The following is a 19,284-nucleotide window of genomic DNA, read 5'->3' as shown; positions in this document are numbered from 1 at the left end:
TCGCTCAGACGCGTCAAAGCATTAGCTGCGCTCGGGGACCGCCGAATACCAATGTTAGCATGGCTGGCTGGCTGGTGGGGTGTTGTGTGTGTGTGTGTGTGTGTGTGTGTACGTGTTTGCCTGAGTATGACACTACTTTTATTACCCTCATTATACGAGTAAAGAAATGGCAACCATTGTTATTTTCACAAGTGTGTTACGGTATGTACTCAGGGATCGGTCAATGTGAGTACATACATGGCATGGACAAGAAAAGGAGCTTGTGTACCATTTCGGTGAACCTGTAAGGGACATCATTGAAGCGGGGCCATTGTTTATCATACTGTAAATCTCACGGCATGGCATTTGTCTCTAGCTTGCGCCCCTTGGGACACAGGCATGTACGTACAGAGTCACAGGCTCCGTGTGTGCATGTGTAGGACATTACATGTGCATGTGTGGAGAGGGAGGCACGTGCCGCGCCCTCGTGAGCGTATTCGCGGGGTTTTCTCGCCGCTTTGGCGAGCACGCAATGCGTGGGTTCGCTCTCCCGATTTCAGAACACTGAAGAGAGAGAGAGGGGGGTTTACCAACAAAGCCGCTGTGGCATGAAAATCACTTCATTAGTCAAAACATATGAAGCAAAGCATGAGAAAGAAAATAGTTACCAAAGGCAAAGAGTGGAGGGCCCCTGTCATTACCTACCTGACACAAAACCCTCCAAAAGCCCCGCTGTGTACTAAAAGAGCATACAAATCATTGCTACACAGATTCAATGCAGCAACACTGTCCTCTAATGGACACACTTTGAATCGTTCCACTGTACCTAGAGAATTTTGAGTTCAGTGGTCAGCTCACATTTTTAAAAAAAGGTTTGAATTTTGAGGAATGTAGTCTTATATAGTGTCTGACTTTTAAATCAACGAATAACCTTATCGTGTTTTCTTACATGACATGAGTTAGCCTAGAATAGGCCTATTCTAAGTTGGAGGCTCTGACAATTGTGTAAAAAAACAAAAGCTCATCTAATAACTGGTTAAATTGATATCCATATATATTATGGAGAGAGAGAGAGAGAGAGAGAGCGAGAGAGAGAGAGAGATAACAGGTAAGGGGGTAACTAAGTATTAAGCATTAAGGCATTATGACTCATCTTCTTTACATGGAACTATACATTTCCCACAGAGTGGCAATGGATTGGCAGATTGGTGCAGAGAACAAGCGGTATCAGGGAATGGGCGGGCAAGTCAGCCACGTCTACTGCGCTTGAGCACAGGCATTACTCGATTGCGTTGTTAGGGCGCCTCCATGTGGCCTTTCGACGTTGACGCACACTCTCACACTGTCATCAATGGACTTCCGCTCAGCCAAGTTTACACTTCACTACACCAGTTTAGGAAAGATATCAGACTAGTTTGAATTAGTGACTTAAAAGATTTTAAAACTTTAAAAGGCTCATACTAAGGCAGTAATGACACGTGGTCGCAATATTATTCAGGAGCAGACCAGTATCATGAATGCTGTTTTACCTTAAATGTTGTGCCTTTTTTTTTGTTAAGAAAAAAAAAAAAAGAGATCGATTAGACAAAGAATAGAATAAAGAATAAAGAATAAGTTTAATAGTTCCGGTAGTTTTGCTCGGACGAAAAACAGTTTTCACAAATATTAGCTTCATTAAGAAACAGCCGAGGTTGAATAGGCTTTACGTGTCTGCTTGTGGCGCATTAATCCCGGTTTCCCAATTAGTATGGGCTTCGACCTAAGGGGGCCGTTAAAAGTGGATGAGGTTTTTAAGCGATGTTGCAATCCTTTGTAATGTGTGCGGCAGTGTAGCATAATGGTTAGAAAAGCAGCCGCATAATTGTAACGGCGTCAGTTCTGTTCTCTGTCGGAGTACTGCAGTCATAGCCTTAAGCAACGTGAATTTCCAACCACCAAACGAGTTTGTGAAATGCGCAGATCGCTGTGATGAAATGCCGCCACCTCTGCAGTAAATGGGAGCAAAAGACAGATGTTGTTCAAGCAAATCAAAAAGAAAATTTAAAAAGCGGATGTTATTTATTTTAAATATTTGATGTGTGACAGTTTACACAAAGACAGAAAATACAGTTGAGGCCAAAAGTTTACATACACCTAGGCTAAAAACATTCAAACTCAATTTTTCACAACTCCACACATTTCATGTTACCATACATTTCATGTATGAATAGTTAGGGTATCTACTTTATTTCCATAAAAGGTCATTTCAAAATAATAAGACAGATTCATTTCAGCTTTTATGTATTATATCAGATTTTCAGTGGGTCAAAAATGTACATACACTTTGTTAGTATTTGGTGGCATTGCTTTTTAATTGCTTAACTTGAATCAAACGCTTGGGGTAGCCATCCACAAGCTTCTCACAATACTTTTCTGGAATTTTTGCCCATTCCTCCTGACAGAACGGGAGTAATTCAGTCAGGTTTGTGGGCCTCCTTGCTCAGACACGCTTTTTCAGTTCAGTCCACACATCTTCTATGGGATTCAGGTCAGGGCTCAGTATTTTTTAAATCCAACTGATAACACTTACGTTTATTTTGTCTTTATCTGCATATGCAAGTGACTTAATTATGCCTGGCTTTAATTTTAATTATTGTTTTTAAATGTTCAGTGCTCAGGGACATATTGATGTGAAGAAATATTTAAACAAATTTAATTAAATAGAACTGTATAATATAAAAAAAGGTTTCTCACCTCCTACAGCCAATACAGTTTGCATTCAGCACAAATATGAAGACAGCTACTGTGCAAGTGTTTAGGGTAGGGGCAATGTAGTTCTAAATTCCATCTGCAGAGGGAGACATAATATTACAAATCAGAAACAAAATATTGGTCTTAAATTTTAGGGGTCGTTCAAAATGCATTTTGATTGTTTTACCAAGAGTACTGTGGTCAAGGTCTCTGTAATAATTACTCAGAGGACAGAACATGCTGTTTCACTGCCATTGAGCCAAATATGTGCTCTTCTTCACAATGTAATGTCACGTAACTCCACCTCTTTAGACTGCATAATTCTTATGGCTTGCAAATATTATCTGTATATTTAAACAAGCTGTGTGTTGTAGGCAGGTGTGCGCCTGGTTTAAAGTAAGCATAAGTTAACTTGCATAGTGCTTCTGTGATGTTGCAGCATGTTGTTATGGACCTGTTGCTCATAACTCAGTTGCATTACAAGTCCCTATGGATAACAGGATCATAAAAAATGTAATGTGATGTAAAGTAACTCAGGCACCCCATGTGAATCTAGGACATAACTTCTCATTTGTATTCTGTTTTTGGTTTATGGCATAATTTATCTATAAAGATAGCAGTTACTCTTGATACATTTAGATGGTATCATGGTTTCTCCAACATGCCTGATCTCCCCAGACACCTATAAGCATGTAGCCCAGCAGGCTGTTCACACATTGCATTTAGACAGGTCCGATGTGAGCACGTGCACACATCATAGGTTGATAAACAGGGCAGTGCAGAGAACTTTTGAGGGGCAGGTTCTCAAACTGAGAAAAGGCACACTGACCCAAAAAAACTGTTTTATGGCACCCAGTTATTTTACAAAATACAATTAACCAAAATGAACGAATGGAAATTAATGACAGCAACAATGATAATAAAAATGCTAGTTTTAAAATCAAATCAAAGGACCATATCAGGCACTCTGGGCGCTTGGGGGAAAAGTAGCAGATAGTCGGGTCTTTGAACCCACGGCTTTAACAACGAGAGGACAAAGAGCTAAGAGGATATTGCCAACCATGTCCAACAGGCGCAGTGTTTCAACTGGGAAAATATGAACCAATTTACTTCAAGCAGGTCAACCGACATGAAATCATATCACGATGTTTGCAAGGCAAGCTGCAAACGGGACTTTATCTGCTTATCGGTAACCCAGTATCAAATTAAAGTTCCCTTGTCATAAGCAACCAGAGTTAAGTACCACAAAACAGTTTCTGGCTGAGCCCTCCTCGTGGAATTCCAATAAAAGAATGACGTATTCACATAGTGATACCTGTAGGCCTACTAAGCAATTACTGTAAAAGTGCTCAAATTGCTTTTTAATACAATAAGAATGAACAATCACTAGAACAACACAACACAACACAAATTGACCTAATAAATTCAGAACTGTCAAGCATAAAAGGCAGGCAGGAGTACATCCAGTTTCCATGTTTCTTTGGCGGAGAACCCATTAGAAAGGGCAAGGGGGTTGGGTTGGCAGCGTTCCCGACATCCCAAGAAGTAATTTAGTTGTTGATGGCGCAATGTCGCCAGAGCTTACCCTCTCGCACAATTACGCAAATTTATGTGCAACGTTACTGCACTCGGTGTCTTTCACCGTTCTGTAGATACCTGAACCGATTTAAAGACGAAACCGTTTTTAATGTCTAAGATGTTCACGGAATAGCAATAAGTGTCTAAAACATAGCGCGCAGTTTTGTGCAATTGAAATGTATTTAATTCACCACGCCTTCCCGCGAAGATCATGGTAACTACACCACGCACCGAAGAGCAAACCCATCATTCCTTTCCTAGAGTCAGTCACTAGATGAGCCGTTATGGATTTATTCTGCATCAAGTAGAGCCGTTCAGACCACGTGAGATGAATGTGTAATGACAAAGTCCCGACAGCACAAGCTGCCTTGCTCAGCCTGGCATTCCTGCACACTGACATGGAGATAGCACGCTGGCGAAATTTTCAAGGAATGGACATATGTGGGCACTTCTGTATGTAAAGCTCTACGCCACCCCCTTCCCATAATTTTTTTTCTTTTTCTTCATTTTGAACCAAATCCTTATTATGGCTTGGCCGTGCATTAGTAGAGTGTGCTGTTTGGCTCGGTTCTGGAACCAGTTCGACAAATCCGATCTCTCGGTCCCGTTGACGATTCAGAACTACTCCGAAATCACAGACCAAGAGGTGCGATCCGTCACCAAATACGTCCCAGTGGACAAGGCTCAGAGGAACGACTATTCCACACCAGATCACAGAGGATCGCAGTTGGAGCCGGAGGCTGGGAACAGGAGATCGTGGCGAGCGCGGAGAGATTCGAGCTCCAAGCCCCGCGAGGATAACCATCCCTCCGGTGTGCCTTTTTCGAGTGTTACCCAATACAAACAGGATTTCAAGCCTTGGCCAATTCCAAAAAAGGACAATTTCCCTTGGATTAGCAACGGCGGAAAGGGGGATTCTCTCACGGATAGTCCTGACCATAATTATCACAATACAAACCAGCAAAAGGAGATCAAAGATGATCAAAATAGGCAGAAGTGGGGAAAACCGCCGATAGGAACCGCCAAAATAAGCTCGTACAGGTAAGTAGCTGTTGGAGCTGTTCTTTCAGCACTGTAAAGCCAAGATCGCTACCTGGCACGAGCAAAGTTCACGCGTGCTTTAACTTTCCCGCTTGACAATTTGCGCACAACTGTGTCCAGAATAACAAACAAGTATGCTGAGCTCCAATGCAGAAAACCAGCGCAAAGTTTATAGTACACATATTTTCTTCGTTTCTTTTTTATCAGAATACGTTCTACATAGCCTATGTTTCTGTTGAAATGAATTGCTTATAGTGGAAACTAAATGTTCAGATTACCCTTTTGTTAATCGTAGAGCGTCTCAGATTAATACATTCAACAGAGTTCTTGATACTTCCCGTATTGCGTTGGGCAGTGACGAAAAATGAAATGCAGCAACGGGGACGAAAATGCTATCGACCATACATAAGAAAGGGATACAATCATACAACAATTATCACATTATAGGTAAAATATTACTTAACAACACGATGCACTCAAATATGCGCGCGAATTTTTTACATAATGGAAAAAGTTATTATGAATGTTATTATTTACGAGCAGAGGGAGAGAGAGAAAACGAATGATACGCGTAGATGGCTCGTTTACCCCTCCCCAACCCAGGTCTATTTCCTCAGAAATCTCTTTCCCTTAGCGCCATGCAAGCCCCAATGGAGGTCATTAGACGTGCCATTAAATTAATTCCACATCAGGGCTTATAATGTCGCTGATTGGCTTCTTCTTTCAGTTAATCTCGGTCAGCGGCACTGTCTTTTTACCGAGATGCTGCCACTGGTTCAAGATCATTAACTGTTCTCCCAAGGTTCCCCACCCCTGCTTTACCGTGTATGAGAGCTATATGTAAGTAGGTGTGCTGGTGAATAAGCAATGCCATTTCACATCCATCGTTTTGCAATGGCACAGATATGAGTCATATCACTACTGAAATCAACGTAGTAGTCAATTCTCTTAAAACGAGACAGCTATTGCTAAATGCAAAGAGCACAGACTTTATATTCACTTAGCTTTACATGTGTATGTGTGTGTAGGCAAGAATACCGCCCCTGGACGGGAGCGAGACCAGCCAAGCAAACTCGAAAGAGACCCACATACGTGAGCTCTGGCAGTTTTGAGGTCCCCCCTGAAACCAGCTACCAGGCAGCCTTCAGCAGTGACTCCTTCAAACAGATGGAGGTGTTACAGGTGGAGGTGCCCAGCAGCCAGCAAAACAGCCAACCTGAGAGGCCAGAACTCAGCATCGGGATCAAGGGACAGGTGAGCCCCCGGCACTGATTTTTCTTAATTCGCTTTTCACACTATGAGCATGAATGGGGGAAGAGATGTATATATAAATTTGCTTGTGATCACATAATAGTCTAACTAGACTGGATCACATCAACCAGTCTCGAGACTACAAAGAATATGGCTCTACTCAGAGTCCATTATAACAAAATGATGGCACACGGCTTCATTTTGCACTCATTTACACAACTGCATGTGGTCCTGTTTACCAGTAAATCCAAAGTCAAGAATAGAACAGATGCTCTCAAAGGAAGAGCTGGTTCATGTAGACCCAGATAAAATCCAAGTTTCAAAGCTCTGCTCTGAGAAGCCTCTAGTGTTGAAGGAGTGGGCAAACTTTACGTCTGGCTCTGTACTGGGATCAGTTTGAATTGCCTGACTGGGCCGTAGGCGGCCACAGGGGACCAGGCCAGGTGCTTCTTCACCCTCTTAATCCCCCCGCCCACCCCCAGCCAGCCTACGCCAAACAGCCTTTGCGTGACTCAGTTCAGAGCAACTCCCCCTCCCCCCCCCCCCCAAACTCTCCAGGCCATCTGCTGAAACTTTGAGCAAGGGAGATGACTTTGATCTGTCCGGGGGTGCCAGACAGCCATTCATCCCACTGCATCTCATCTGCCTAATGCCTAAAGAGGAGACATGGGGAAACCACGCCCCAATACAAATATCAAAAAAGATCTCCAACACCGCACCAGCCGCAGGGTCCACAAAGGAATGCGTGGCAGAGCGAGCCTCTTCCTCTCTTAACATCGCCCTCTGAAAGTTAACTGACTAATAAAGGCAGAGGCACAGGATTGCATCCTATTGCCCTTTCATTTGCTCAGAAGCAACAAACAGACGAGAAGAGGTGCCTGGGAGAAATGGCACTCCAGTTTGCCCTGCTGTGCCATTAAGTCCATTTACATTTTAATGTAATGGCCCTGCGAACCACTGAATCCACAGCCACGAGCAGAGTGCCTCAACATGATGTCCAGATGGATTTCTGTTATTTCCATTAATACTGAGGTGATAAGTGAAATCCTGTTATGGGGCACATCGACCCTGACAAACCTCCCCGCATAACTGAATCAACGGCTTTGGGCACCCCGAACTGGGGTCCAAGGGGAAAGTTGCAGACCAAGCAGGTGCATCCACTTCATGGAGTTTGCAAGGTGAACAATTACATACAAACAAATACTCAATGCAGTCGATTGAAGCTTATATCGATATTACCCAAACCGATTTGGATCAAATAGCAGTTGGTGATATTTCATGTTAAACCATAATTTCACATTTTGGTGGGTGTGAACATTGTTCCAACTTGCACACCCACTTCCATATGAAGACAAAAAAGTAGGTGGGGTACCCTTTCATAGCAATCCCTTACTAACACCTACAGGGTGAATACTGATGATGGTGAATGTGAAGATTATATCATACTTTTGAGCCCAGGTGAGCAGTAGTCTTGACAATAGGTTTTGATTGTTTTTTTAGGTGGGGACACAGTTGCTTTGTTGGGGCGAGGCATATTAACTAATCACTCCAGCAGTTATACAGCTGGGTTGGTGCGTAGGTAAATGGGGAACAAGAACTTGCCAGACGTTTTTAATTTGTAACAGTGAATAATGCCATGGATGGACGAGTATGATAAGAATGCCCATCAACTTTTCTCCTGCCACCCTTGCTTTCTAGCTTAGTTTACTGAAGCTTTGGGCAATGCTTCTCAGCACAGGCACTTCAAAACTGGCTCAGAAGTGTTTTGGGGATGGATTAAACTTGCAACCACTGATCCTGGACCAGTGTCTTGCGGTAGGGGAATGGGGGGGTTAGCGTCCACTGGCAGCAGTGATTGACTGGGATTCTCTCCTTTCCCACGATGCCCGGTTTCAGCCGGCTCCTGAGCCAGCCCAGGAGGCCTCGGGGGACGGCGTGCACCTCAGCGACAGAATGACGGATTATTTTCCATTTGGCTAAAAGTGCGAATGTGTTACAGCAAGCGCAGCCCTTTCAGAAGGAATCTAATTTAAGAGAGAGAAAGAAAAGGGGAGGGAGAGAGAGAGAGAGAGAGAAAAGAAAGAAAAGAAGGGGGGGGGGTTGGGGGGTTCAGAACCTCTCAGGCTCCTTTTGAAGCTGTGGTTCACCAGCTTTCAAAAGCAAGCGGACCGCACTGGCGCTGTGTTCTCAGCCACCCCCTCCCACATCACTGCTGCTCTTATTTTTATCATGTCCATCCTTTCCTCTTCCCCCAAAGGCCAGCCATAAACATCCTGTTTCCCAAAAGATGGCCTATTTTCCGGCAATTCAATTTAAGGAAACAGATTTTATCAACAGCAAGCTAATTGACCGAACCAGAGAATTTCATGGTTATTCTCTTAAACTGTGTACGAATCAGAGAAACAGCAAAGCAGGAATTGGCTATATTTGTGCAGTTCCTATGACTTAATCCATTTACTTTATGACAGTGGTCCTCATTGAATTTATATTGGTTCTCAGTTTCTGGCAGGGTTTTAGCCCCAGGGATGTGTCCCTGTATTATTATTGGACAGGTGATGACATCAGCCTAGTGTGGTGTCAAGTCTACAGCGTCAATGTTCTGACGGCAGGGCAGATGTCCCATGACTGCCCAAGCAAACTGGTCATGTTCTGTATCTCTGGTGACAGCAGCAGCTCTTGACCCGATTACCAAACCGGGCCACATGTGAGGTTATGCAGCTATCTATTTATGTCATACAGGACTATGTTTTTTTTACAGTATAAATATTAATAATTTCCTTCTGTTTCATGCCAGCCCTTTTCTCTGTCTACAAAGCTAAAGCACTTTTCTGCCACCGAGTTGTTGTTAGGCAGCAAGCTTAGCTGTATGCGTCAATTGCAGAAGATTACCACTTTTCTTCTAGAATTAAACTATTTTAATTTTTTTCTATGGGTTAATATGTAATTCTAATTATCATGTCTGAAAACTGTATATTGAGTATATTTGTTTAGAAATGCTAACATAATCCACTGCTATATGGAGTTAGAAACATGACCAGAGATGATCAAAGCAAACCACAAATCATATAGCTCTATGTTAAATGATTCTAATTTCTAATTTGTGGAAACTTTTCACAACTTTTTTCACATCCCTACAAATGCCAAATTTGTATTCCACTATCTAGTACTCAAGTATTGCTTTTATTGAAAGGATAACCTCCCACTGAAAAGATGCAAGTGTTCATAAATCTGTGATACTGGGTGGTACTGCCAGTATCAAAGCTCTCTCCATTTTGGGATCAGATCAAAACATATAAGGGGAATTTTGTGTATTTTGTGGGCAAGACCAAACACGTGGCTTTGATTTGTACGATAGAAGGTCGTGTTTGCAGTTTTTCTTCAAAGTGACTCTCCTGAGGATCAAGAGCAGTCTTTCTTTTCTTGCAGGAACAGCTGGTGAAAACCAAGCTCTCTCCCAATCCCTCTGCTGTTTTCCAAAGCGGATCCAGGATATTCAACATATGAAGGGCTCCTAAAACTCTTCTGTAGATTGTTCAGTGAAAAGGAAAAGAACGAGGCTATATTTTTATTCCATCCACAACATGTGAAATCTATGCAAGAGAAATAATTTTTTGGAAGGATTCTACCAATGTGAAAGGCAGTGGCTACTGAATGAGACTCTGTGCAACACAGAGATTTTTAAAAATAATTTTAATTGTTAAAATGTGGAATTCCCAGAGGATCAAGCGTGCATGTTATCAAATAGTTTAGATGAGCTTTCTGCAGTGTTAGAAGCTAACACAATGGCTGCCCTGTGAAATTTGTGTGTACATGTGTGTGCTTGTTGAATGTTGAACTGGAATGATTCTTTTTATTTTTTGAAGTTTCAAAGTTTTTAAGTATGCTACATCTAGTCTGACACCTATAATGTATAGCGGTCCCTTTATGTCTGCACAAAGATATATGGAATTATTTAATTTTTAATGAATTCAGAAATTTTGAGAAACTACTCAGTGTTTGTTTAATTTAATTTTTAAAGACGTTAAGAAAAGATAGATGATTTATGTAAATAAATTTTAAGTTAGAATAAACTATTATGTTCTTAATGTTTGCTCTCATTTATTTCAATTGTCAATCATTTCACCAACTTATTTCAAAAATAAAGTGTCAAATCTATTGCAGGCAGTAAAGTTTGCCCTTCTTAACAAAAACCCATTTGAAATCTGTGAATAACATTTAGAAAATATCTTACAGAAATCTAAGGACGGCTACAGCAGTATTCTTGGAAGAACAAACAAAGAACAGATTTAACTCCCTCCAAAAAATAAAAAAATTTTACAAAGGGACAATACATAAATATTGTCCCTTTGTTAAGAATTGTCCCTTTGTTAAGGAATAAATAGAAAGACTATTTATTTATGAAAACGTTTGAGTCGATATCCTCCAAGACACTTTCAAATGAACAAGCCTTGCCGATTCTATGATTCTGGCATAACTACTGGGCAAAGCACTTCATCAGGAGCACTGCAAATCTGTTTATGTAAAAGGGAGGCCACCTGAGTCATTCTGGATGACGGTGTCCACCAATCGAATGCGCACACAACAGCAGCTCCGTTAGCGATAACAGCAGCACGGCCCCATGCCTTATGTAAGCCCGGCCGGTGTAGCGGTGGTGTACCGGAGGCACCGGCTCCCTGCGGCTAAAACGGATGCACAGCAGACCGCGCGAAGCGCATGAACGGTATAAGCGAGGGGGCTTTATTCAAATCGCTCTGAGACTGCTTCCGAACAGGGGAAAAACCCAGCGAGAGGCGCAGTGAGGGGGAGGAGAGCGAGAAAGAAGAATCGACACGCGGTGTTCCATAGACAGGTGTGCCGTTACTATGATGGACAGATGACTTGGAGCCCGCTCCGAAACTTGCTGACGTCTTTGATGCCCTCTTCCCCCCCCCCCCCCCCCCCCCCCCCATCCCTGCCTGAACATGAATTTTGCAGCACCCGCACCCCAGGCTCAAAATGAGTCTAGGCCGATAATAAACCTGCACCAAAATCTGATTATTCCTTAATTGTTTTCCCAGACCAACTACCCTACTGCTTTTCCCTTTTTCTTTTACTGAAAAGGATAAAATAGAGCAAAGTGAGTCAAATCCAGCGGACACACAATTCATCTTTTTTAAAGAACATCCTTTCATTTGACCCCAATACTAGCTCTGCACAAAGCTGCTTTATCAACGACCCCGACTGTAATCCCCTCAAATCCAGCAGGAAAAAAACGGGACATCTACGATTATTTTAAACAGCAGAGTGTGTGTGTGTGCGTATGTGTGTGTGTGTGTGTGTGCTTGTGTGTGTGAGTGAGTGAGTGAGTGTGTGTGTGTGTGTGCGTATGTGTGTGTGTGTATGTGTGTGCTTGTGTGTGCAAGTGACTGAGTGAGTGAGTGAGTGTGTGTGTGCATGTAAACCATGCAGATAAATCTGGCCTCTATTGGACAGCACAGTTAGACTTCAACCCCCAAAAGGATTTGCTCAGTAGCCACAGTTAACAAGAGGATTCTGGTAAAAAAAAAAAAAAAGCCTTTCCACCCTCTGGAGATATTCAAACCTGCTTTGCAGCTAGTCCCTCGGCTGTTGAAGCAAGCGCTTACATTTTTTTCCAGTAACAATAACACTTGCTTAAGTCTGAGCTTCAAAGTTAAGGGAAAACTGCAACGCAAGGGGACTCGGCATCTGTTTCGGTGACTTATGTGAAAGGCAGCAAAACTCATAGCTCCTTGGAAAGTCTTTGAGAAGTTTCTGAGTTCAGTATTTCAAAAACCATCACTGGCTACCATTCGGAAAAGATGTATTGGTAGTTCAGCACTTGTTTTTCAAAGAAGCCATAAACATAAATAAATGTGTTTAATTTCAGGGTTGTTAATTTGCAGCAATGTCCTCTAACCTTTCCACGATGACATTCTCCCAATTGGAAAAACCACAAACAGAACCCAAGAACAAGCACTGAATATTTGCATTATTTCAGTAACTCATATTGAGCTAACAATGTGATATTGTTGCACTTCTCTGGATTGTATAATAGTAGTAATAGTAATAGCAACAAGAATGTCCCTGCAAGAGGTGGAATAAGAATAAATAAATTTAGCTTCTAAAACCTATACTGTAGGTCAATAAATCCGGTTAACCGTAAACACCAGTGTTTTAATCCATCATTTCTTCAGAACATTCTTAACACACTGTCACAGTTGCATCCAGAATCAACTGCAAAAGCAAACACCACAGACCTTTTGCAATGTTTTCCATTTTTAATACAAGAATATCCATCCAAGTCTTTTGGTGTGCATTAGAAATTAAAATACAACGGTCAGAAGAATTCTACAATACATAAAATTTGGTCGAACCGGCAAAATCACTTCAGGTTGTGGTCAAGTACAAACAGCACTGAAAAGCAGCAGGGTTGAAGAGCTTTGTGCACGATGAAGAAATTATTATGTGGGAGTGAAAGAATTCAACGAAAGCCCCAGAATTCTTCTTACAAACTACACTTGAGCCTAGTTTAGACTCTGAAGTGGCCATGTTCTTAATTAAAATGAAATCTGTTGTAGAAGGCTTATCTCACCATCACTGCCACCATTTGATAACACCCACCTTTTTTCGACAGGTGGGTGTTATCAAATGGGGCACACATTTAGAATGTTCCAGAAAGATACTGGAGTGGGCCACTTTGTCTCCTGAGATGCCAAGAAATTAGCTCAGATTCAGACCAACTGCACCATGCTCTGCCATTATTCTAAAGAAGCCTTGATTTTTTCACATTTCTACTGCCAGACTGCCAGTTGGTGAAATGAATTTTTAAAAAGTAATACTTCCTTAAATACCTCACAAAGCGCAGGAAAAAAACATCATTACTTAAGAGTGAAGAGCAGCTCTTAAACTCATGATTTTACAGATCTCTTCATTGAAGTAAAATCTACACTGTCTGCTTTCTTTGCAGTATGGTTTGGACCATAAGCAAACTCAAAAACGTCACGTGTCAGACGCTAAACTGCCGTTTCTGCGGTAGCCAATGGTAGCTAAAGATGGTGGTCACGTGACGTGCCTTTCTGGGTGCTGACAAAGCACTTTAAGGGCACTCCCAAGCACACTCGCCCTGCACTACAACAGCGTGAGGTACACCGTGTTTTCAATAAACGTTTTAAGACCCGGCTAATACAAAGCGTTCCAGGGACGAGATCGACAGGTTAAAATGTCGAGGCGACGGTGAAATTATATTACCTGCTCGCTCTTGAGGAGTGAGCGGGAAAACCGAGGAAGAAAAATTGCGTGGGGGAGGTCATTTATAAAAGGGACAGCCGGAGGCTCCCTGGGCAGCGGAAATCGAGCGGCGGTGTCGCCTAGAAACGCCTCCGTAACGCTGCCACTGAATAGCGGCGCGGTGAAAAGGGCTCCGGAGGCTCTAGGACCGCACGTTTATTTCCCTGCTGTAAGCACGCGCTGAAATGATTCCCAGACGGATACGACATGGCCTGAAGACGGTGGAGGAATACTGGGACACCGGGAGCCTTGTCTCGGCGCACACCTGCATCCCTCATGTCCTGTTACTGAGGTACGAGACGGACGAAGAGAGACAGCTGAAGGCGGCGTGTCGATCAATACTGAAACAATCGAGCTCACAGGGTCTCGTGTGGGGGAACTGGGGGTGGGGGGTGGGGGGGCATTTGATTGTTGTTCTGAAGTACAAGGCTGGGCTGCTCAGCCTCTCTCCTGTGAGTCTGCAGCGTCAGCAGTTTTTCCTTTTCGCTTCTCGATTAAAAAAAAAAAAAAAATAGAAAAAAAAAACGGTTGACTAATCGTATGGACTGAGACAATTACAGTCTCCTCAGCATTTAAACTGGTGCTGGCTGAGAAAGGGAGCCAGACAGAGGAGAGAGAAATGTAGAAGAGAGAAGAAAGAGTGGAGGGAGTAAATAGAGATAGAGTGAGTGTAGTTTTGAAAAGGGGGGAAAGGTGGGAGAGATGCTGGAAGTTGATCATCCTGGACATGGATGGAGTAGTAGTCCCGACTCCGCCCATCTCTCGATTGCATGAAGAAACACGAATCGGGTGAGAGAACACTGAAAAGCTCCGCCCACCCTGAGGTCAAGTGAAGAGGATTGAGCGCGGCATTGTGAGCTTGTGCAAACGCTCCTGTAGAAAGAGCCAGAGGGGCTTTGCACAGCGTCTGGAACTGGGCTCCTCTTGCCACTACACTTCTCATCTTCAGCATCTACAGCCGGGGAGACACAGCTTCCTGTGTGATGTCATGCGGACCCTAGACTGCTCAGGGTCACCTGACTGCAGTTGAAGAGCTTCTCCGTTTGAGCCGAGGGGCTGGGTCACCGGTGGTGTGTGCTGGGGAGGGGGGCTGTCCCTGGGCCGGCAGCTCTCAGGCCACGCCCTCAGTCGTCATGGCCACCGTCCCTCAGCAGGAAGCCCATGTACTTGTTGGTGAGGAAGTCGCACGTGGGAATGCTGCCGACGGCCTGGTGGATGTCCATCGCTGTGATTTCTCTGGGCACTCTGACAGAACATGAGAGAAGAGGAGGGGCTTCTTTTAACCAATTACAGCATACAACACCTTTTTCAACCATTACATGATATTATTTGTAATTAACCCCAAACCCAAATGTGGGGGGGGGGGCAGAGGCTACAATGACAATGCTGAGAGCGGGGTACAGAGAAACCTTTCTACTTACTGTGAGGGGAGCACATTTATTGCTGATTGCACAGTTCACACATTCAAAAAAACCCAAGAGGTTCAATGACACACGACAGCAGCTTCATTTCAACTCAGACATCAGCGAGCAGCGAGCTTCCTCCTTGTGGAATGGGTCCGGTCGCGCGTGTTATTTAAACAGCCTTATGAAAAGGTGACCTGCGACTCTCGGAGAGTCTTCTCATCCCCGTCCTTCAAACAAATCTAACAGCCCGAAAGGGAATTTGCTCTTTCGGTGTTCCCACACTTTAACTAATGTCCTCGCACTGCGTCCTATTGGCTTAGTTAAGCCCACATGGCGGACGCAGTAAAACGCTGCCGGTCGATGCGGACTCCGTAAAACCTGCCATTGAGCTGTTCAGGCTTTAACCTCCAGCCTCTGTCTGGACTGATAAAGAGACTCCTCAGCTACACTTAATGCAATCAGCTGTGCGTCTGTCTTTGCAGTATCAGGATGACCTTGCTTGCCAAACAGCCGGTATGTCGCTAAGGGCTTTTACAACAGTCTGTTGTGCTTTTTCAGCTCTTTAACCCCTGAAAATATTAGCATGCACGATATGACCTCCCAATCTTAAACGAATTAAACGACCTTCTGCGTGTAACATTTTATCCTTACGTCAATTTGCCACTTAAATTTGCTACTTAAAGCTCAGTACCCTCAGTCTCCCTCTTGTGCCTACTAGGCACTCACTTTATTACACTGCTTGTACACAGAGTAATAGCTGCCATAAATAACATCCACAAAAGCGAGTTATGCATTAGAATTAGATCCTTTTACCACATCGACTTATTCCCATAAATCCACGGTTTGAGTGGTGTGAAATGTGCATTCTAGTGGAAAACTCGTACAGATGTGTGTAAACATCTGTAGAGGTGTGACCTCTGACCTGTTCTGGGGTGATTTCTGATATGCACCAGCGAGAGCTTCCCTCAGAATCTCACTGGCAAACTGCTCAGTAGCCTAGGACAGAAAAGAGGAATAATGATCAGTTTGTAAAAAAAAAGATGAACTGTTAGAGCACTAAAAACAGTCAGGCCAGATAGATGGAGATACTAAGTATTTATTTATCACTCACCCTAATAAAGTCCAGCGATTCAGGTAGGCCTGAAAAGCCTTTCAAACAGCCATTTTACTGACTTGGCAAGAATTGTAAAAACCCATTTCAAGCTCTAATTGGATATTATATACCTGCCAAATGTTAATAATAAGGCCAATTATTCAGAACACCATCTGTCCTAAAAGATGTAGAAAGGCCCAAAAGGAAATCCTAAAATTGTACAATCCTGCAGATTTTACTTGGACAAACTTATTTTTAAAAGTAGCACACTGAATAAAACCATACGATTTTATTTAGTGTAAAATATTTCGCACCTGTTCACATTCCCACATTCATCACTTTGCAATTTGGCTCAGCTGTGAGAAACGGCAATAAGAAGACGGGGAGAGACCCCGTGCTTTAGAAGCACCTGAGCTTCAGGCTCGATTCGCCCGCTCGTCTGCCCTGCAGGGGGCGCTCTGTCGCTGCAGCCCTACCTTGAGAACCATTTCCTCGACCGCAGGGGCGTACACGTTCTTCTCCACTTCCACGGGCTGGAACGAGACTCCGATCTGGAAAATCAGCAGGTGAGGTGTTAGCTCCAAAGCAGACAGACAACGGAGTCACAATTTAGTCTTAATAATGTGACGTGGTTGGTTAAAAAAATGTTTTGACATGGGATTCTAGAATAACTCTGCACCGTACAACAGGTTTCCATCTGGAATATGAGGAAAGCATACTTATGACCATTCGCTTTTTCTAATATACTGACTCCCAAAGTATTGGGATCATATAGTTATAATATGAAAAGGAACATAATTAACATAATATAACAACATAATAAACTCCAAGGTCACCAGCTTCCACAGCCCCCAAGCTGCCTGTCAGTGGGCCCCACCTGCTGGGCGGTGTCTCCAACGAAGTGGGTGGACGGGGAGGGGGCCAGGTAGAATCTGGGCTCCGGGTCGGCCTCCTCCCCCTCCTGCTTGACCTGGACCTTGACGGGTGGGTCCCAGAGGCTGATCACGTCCAGCGGCTCATCGTCTTCCTCGGGCTCCGTCTTCAGCAGCTTCTGCAGGTCCTCTAGGCGCTGGCACAGTTCCTCCGCGCCCAGCAGCGTGGACGGGCACTCTGAGAGGGCGGGCACAGCGAAGCGGGCACAGGGGGGGTGGGGGGGTCAGGCACAGTGTCAGGATCATCACCCAACATTTACCTCATAAAGCACAGCCTTCCAATGCAGACCTTATGGGAAAGAGCTGACTATAGCAGCTATACTTCTTACACAACTATCTCTTCATAAGGCGATTACACCCTGAAAGGTAATGGTATTCAACACATTGCATGATGAAGGTAAATGCCACTAATACTGAAATAATAAAGTAAAAATGTTGTTAATTGTGGCTATCATAAATGATACTTTCAGGTACCTGGACACACACCATAATGTCTATTTTCTTGTATTTATTTTTTAAATTGAGCATGTCCTTGGCTCCTGAACTCTGTGCGAGAGCTTATGGAGGCATCGGCCGCAGGACAAAGCCGTCTTGTCACGATGTGGCCTTTGTGCGCCGATGCAAGCTTGCAGCTCCAGTCTCGCTTGCGAGACACAATGGACAGAATTCATTCGGACCGAATGAATCAGGAATTACTCAGCATCTGCCGTGACGAATGGCGACACTGTGACCAAAATCAACCTCGCACACAGTGCACCGCTGCTGGGACGTAAAGCACAATCTAAACAAGGTCGATCGATAAAACTCCACGCGACGCACATGTTAAGTGACGGTTTTACAATTCTACAACCAAAAAATAAAGCCGCCTTTTGTGTTCTTACCCAGAAGGCAAGGCATCCTTGTACCGTGGCAATGCTCTGCCACCCACACATTTTTAGCAATTATGGATCCTAGCAACCGCGCTACCAGAATCACTGTAGCGTGAACAAGGACAACAGTACCGCTGCCCACCTGGGGCTTAGCCGGGACCTTTAGTGGAGAAGGAATACAGGCTCACAGAGGCTGTGAACTCTGCTCTGTGCGCGTGTGAATTAATGGTTGTGTGCCTTTCTGTATGCAAGAGAGTGTGTGAGCATTAGTAAGACGATGCATGAGCGTGTGTGTGTTTATGTGTAAATGAAAGGGTCTCTGAATGCAAGTGAGAGTGTGTATGTGTCTGTGTGTATATATACATGCGCATGTATACAGTGTGTGCATATGTGCAGTACTGTGCAAAAGTCCAGTGAAAACAGCCATTAAGAAAACCCATAACTACACCACCACACCACAACACCCTTTTCCTCTATTACAGCTTCCAAGGAAACTTGCCAGGAGTTTTTCAAAGAAATCTGCAGGGATATTTTCCAGGCTTCTTGTAAACACCTCCAAAGTTCAGTCTTAGAAGTTGGTTGCAATTTCTGGTTCTCTCAATCCAAGTAATCACATACACATTCAATGATGCTCAGGACTGGTCCCTGGGGTGGCCAGTCCATTGTTCTCTGTGTGTGTGCCGTGAGAGTGTGTATGTGTATGCCTGTGTAAGTGTGTGTACGTGTGGGGCAGCAGGCTCACCAGGCTCGCTGTCGATCTGGGTCAGGATGTCCTCGATGGAGTCCTCCTCGCTGCGCCTCTGCTCCGGGTCGGGCGGGGTGTAGCCGCGCTGCCGGCACCACTGCACCACCTCCTTGGTCTTGGGCGGGGAGATGGCCTGGAGGCGGGGCGCTTTGTCCAGGACCTCCTGCACCACCCGCTTCACCGCCACCGCCCTCTGCAGCTGCGGGACGGCATACAGGCTTACCAGGCTGTCACTCACAGGTAACCCCGCCCACTCACCGTTCGGACGCGCGGCGCAGTGATCAGTACCTCCGCTGCTCGCCGCTTCCCGATGTTCCAGGAGTAGTACTGCTCCAGGGACTCCGCGCAGAACGGGTGCGAGCTCTCAGCTGTC

General features: G+C 44.2%; 2 protein-coding genes across 5 annotated transcripts in view; one reads left to right on the top strand and one right to left on the bottom strand.

Moving 5' to 3' along the window:
- Positions 1 to 4,276: 4,276 nt before the first annotated feature.
- map6d1 (MAP6 domain containing 1) lies at positions 4,277 to 10,734 on the top strand. Of its 2 annotated transcripts, none has more exons than XM_035420936.1 (3): positions 4,277 to 5,328; positions 6,357 to 6,582; positions 9,989 to 10,734. In XM_035420936.1, exons 1-3 carry the CDS (start codon positions 4,814 to 4,816, stop codon positions 10,016 to 10,018), a joined length of 771 nt encoding a protein of 256 aa, XP_035276827.1. In that variant the 5' UTR covers positions 4,277 to 4,813; the 3' UTR covers positions 10,019 to 10,734. The 2 variants fall into 2 exon arrangements, with proteins under 2 accessions (XP_035276827.1, XP_035276826.1); XM_035420935.1 differs by having other exon boundaries at positions 4,309 to 5,328; positions 10,006 to 10,734.
- Positions 10,735 to 12,837: 2,103 nt separating this feature from the next.
- The window catches only part of yeats2 (YEATS domain containing 2), a 39,903-nt gene continuing 33,456 nt past the window's right edge, over positions 12,838 to 19,284 (bottom strand). For all 3 annotated transcript variants that reach the window (XM_035423859.1, XM_035423857.1, XM_035423858.1), the window contains exons 25-30: positions 19,200 to 19,279; positions 18,909 to 19,110; positions 17,243 to 17,475; positions 16,842 to 16,916; positions 16,195 to 16,268; positions 12,838 to 15,111 (exon numbers count right to left, since the gene is read on the bottom strand). In XM_035423859.1, coding sequence (XP_035279750.1) covers positions 14,991 to 15,111; positions 16,195 to 16,268; positions 16,842 to 16,916; positions 17,243 to 17,475; positions 18,909 to 19,110; positions 19,200 to 19,279 — 785 coding nt within the window. In that variant the 3' untranslated portion in view covers positions 12,838 to 14,990. The remainder of the gene's footprint in view (positions 15,112 to 16,194; positions 16,269 to 16,841; positions 16,917 to 17,242; positions 17,476 to 18,908; positions 19,111 to 19,199; positions 19,280 to 19,284) is intronic.

The sequence above is a fragment of the Anguilla anguilla genome, chromosome 6 (genome assembly GCF_013347855.1).
Source record: "Anguilla anguilla isolate fAngAng1 chromosome 6, fAngAng1.pri, whole genome shotgun sequence".
NCBI lineage: Eukaryota > Metazoa > Chordata > Actinopteri > Anguilliformes > Anguillidae > Anguilla > Anguilla anguilla.
Note: the sequence above shows the minus strand (reverse complement) of the source record. Positions and strands in the feature narration are given on the sequence as shown.

What these genes read in the sequence shown, in the direction of transcription:
- map6d1 (XM_035420935.1), top strand. Translation starts at nt 4,814, where the DNA reads ATGGCTTGGCCGTGCATTAGTAGAGTGTGCTGTTTGGCTCGGTTCTGG. An exon ending in GCCAAAATAAGCTCGTACAG is followed by an intron (nt 5,329 to 6,356) that starts GTAAGTAGCTGT and finishes ATGTGTGTGTAG; the next exon opens with GCAAGAATACCGCCCCTGGA. An exon ending in GCATCGGGATCAAGGGACAG is followed by an intron (nt 6,583 to 10,005) that starts GTGAGCCCCCGG and finishes CTTTTCTTGCAG; the next exon opens with GAACAGCTGGTGAAAACCAA.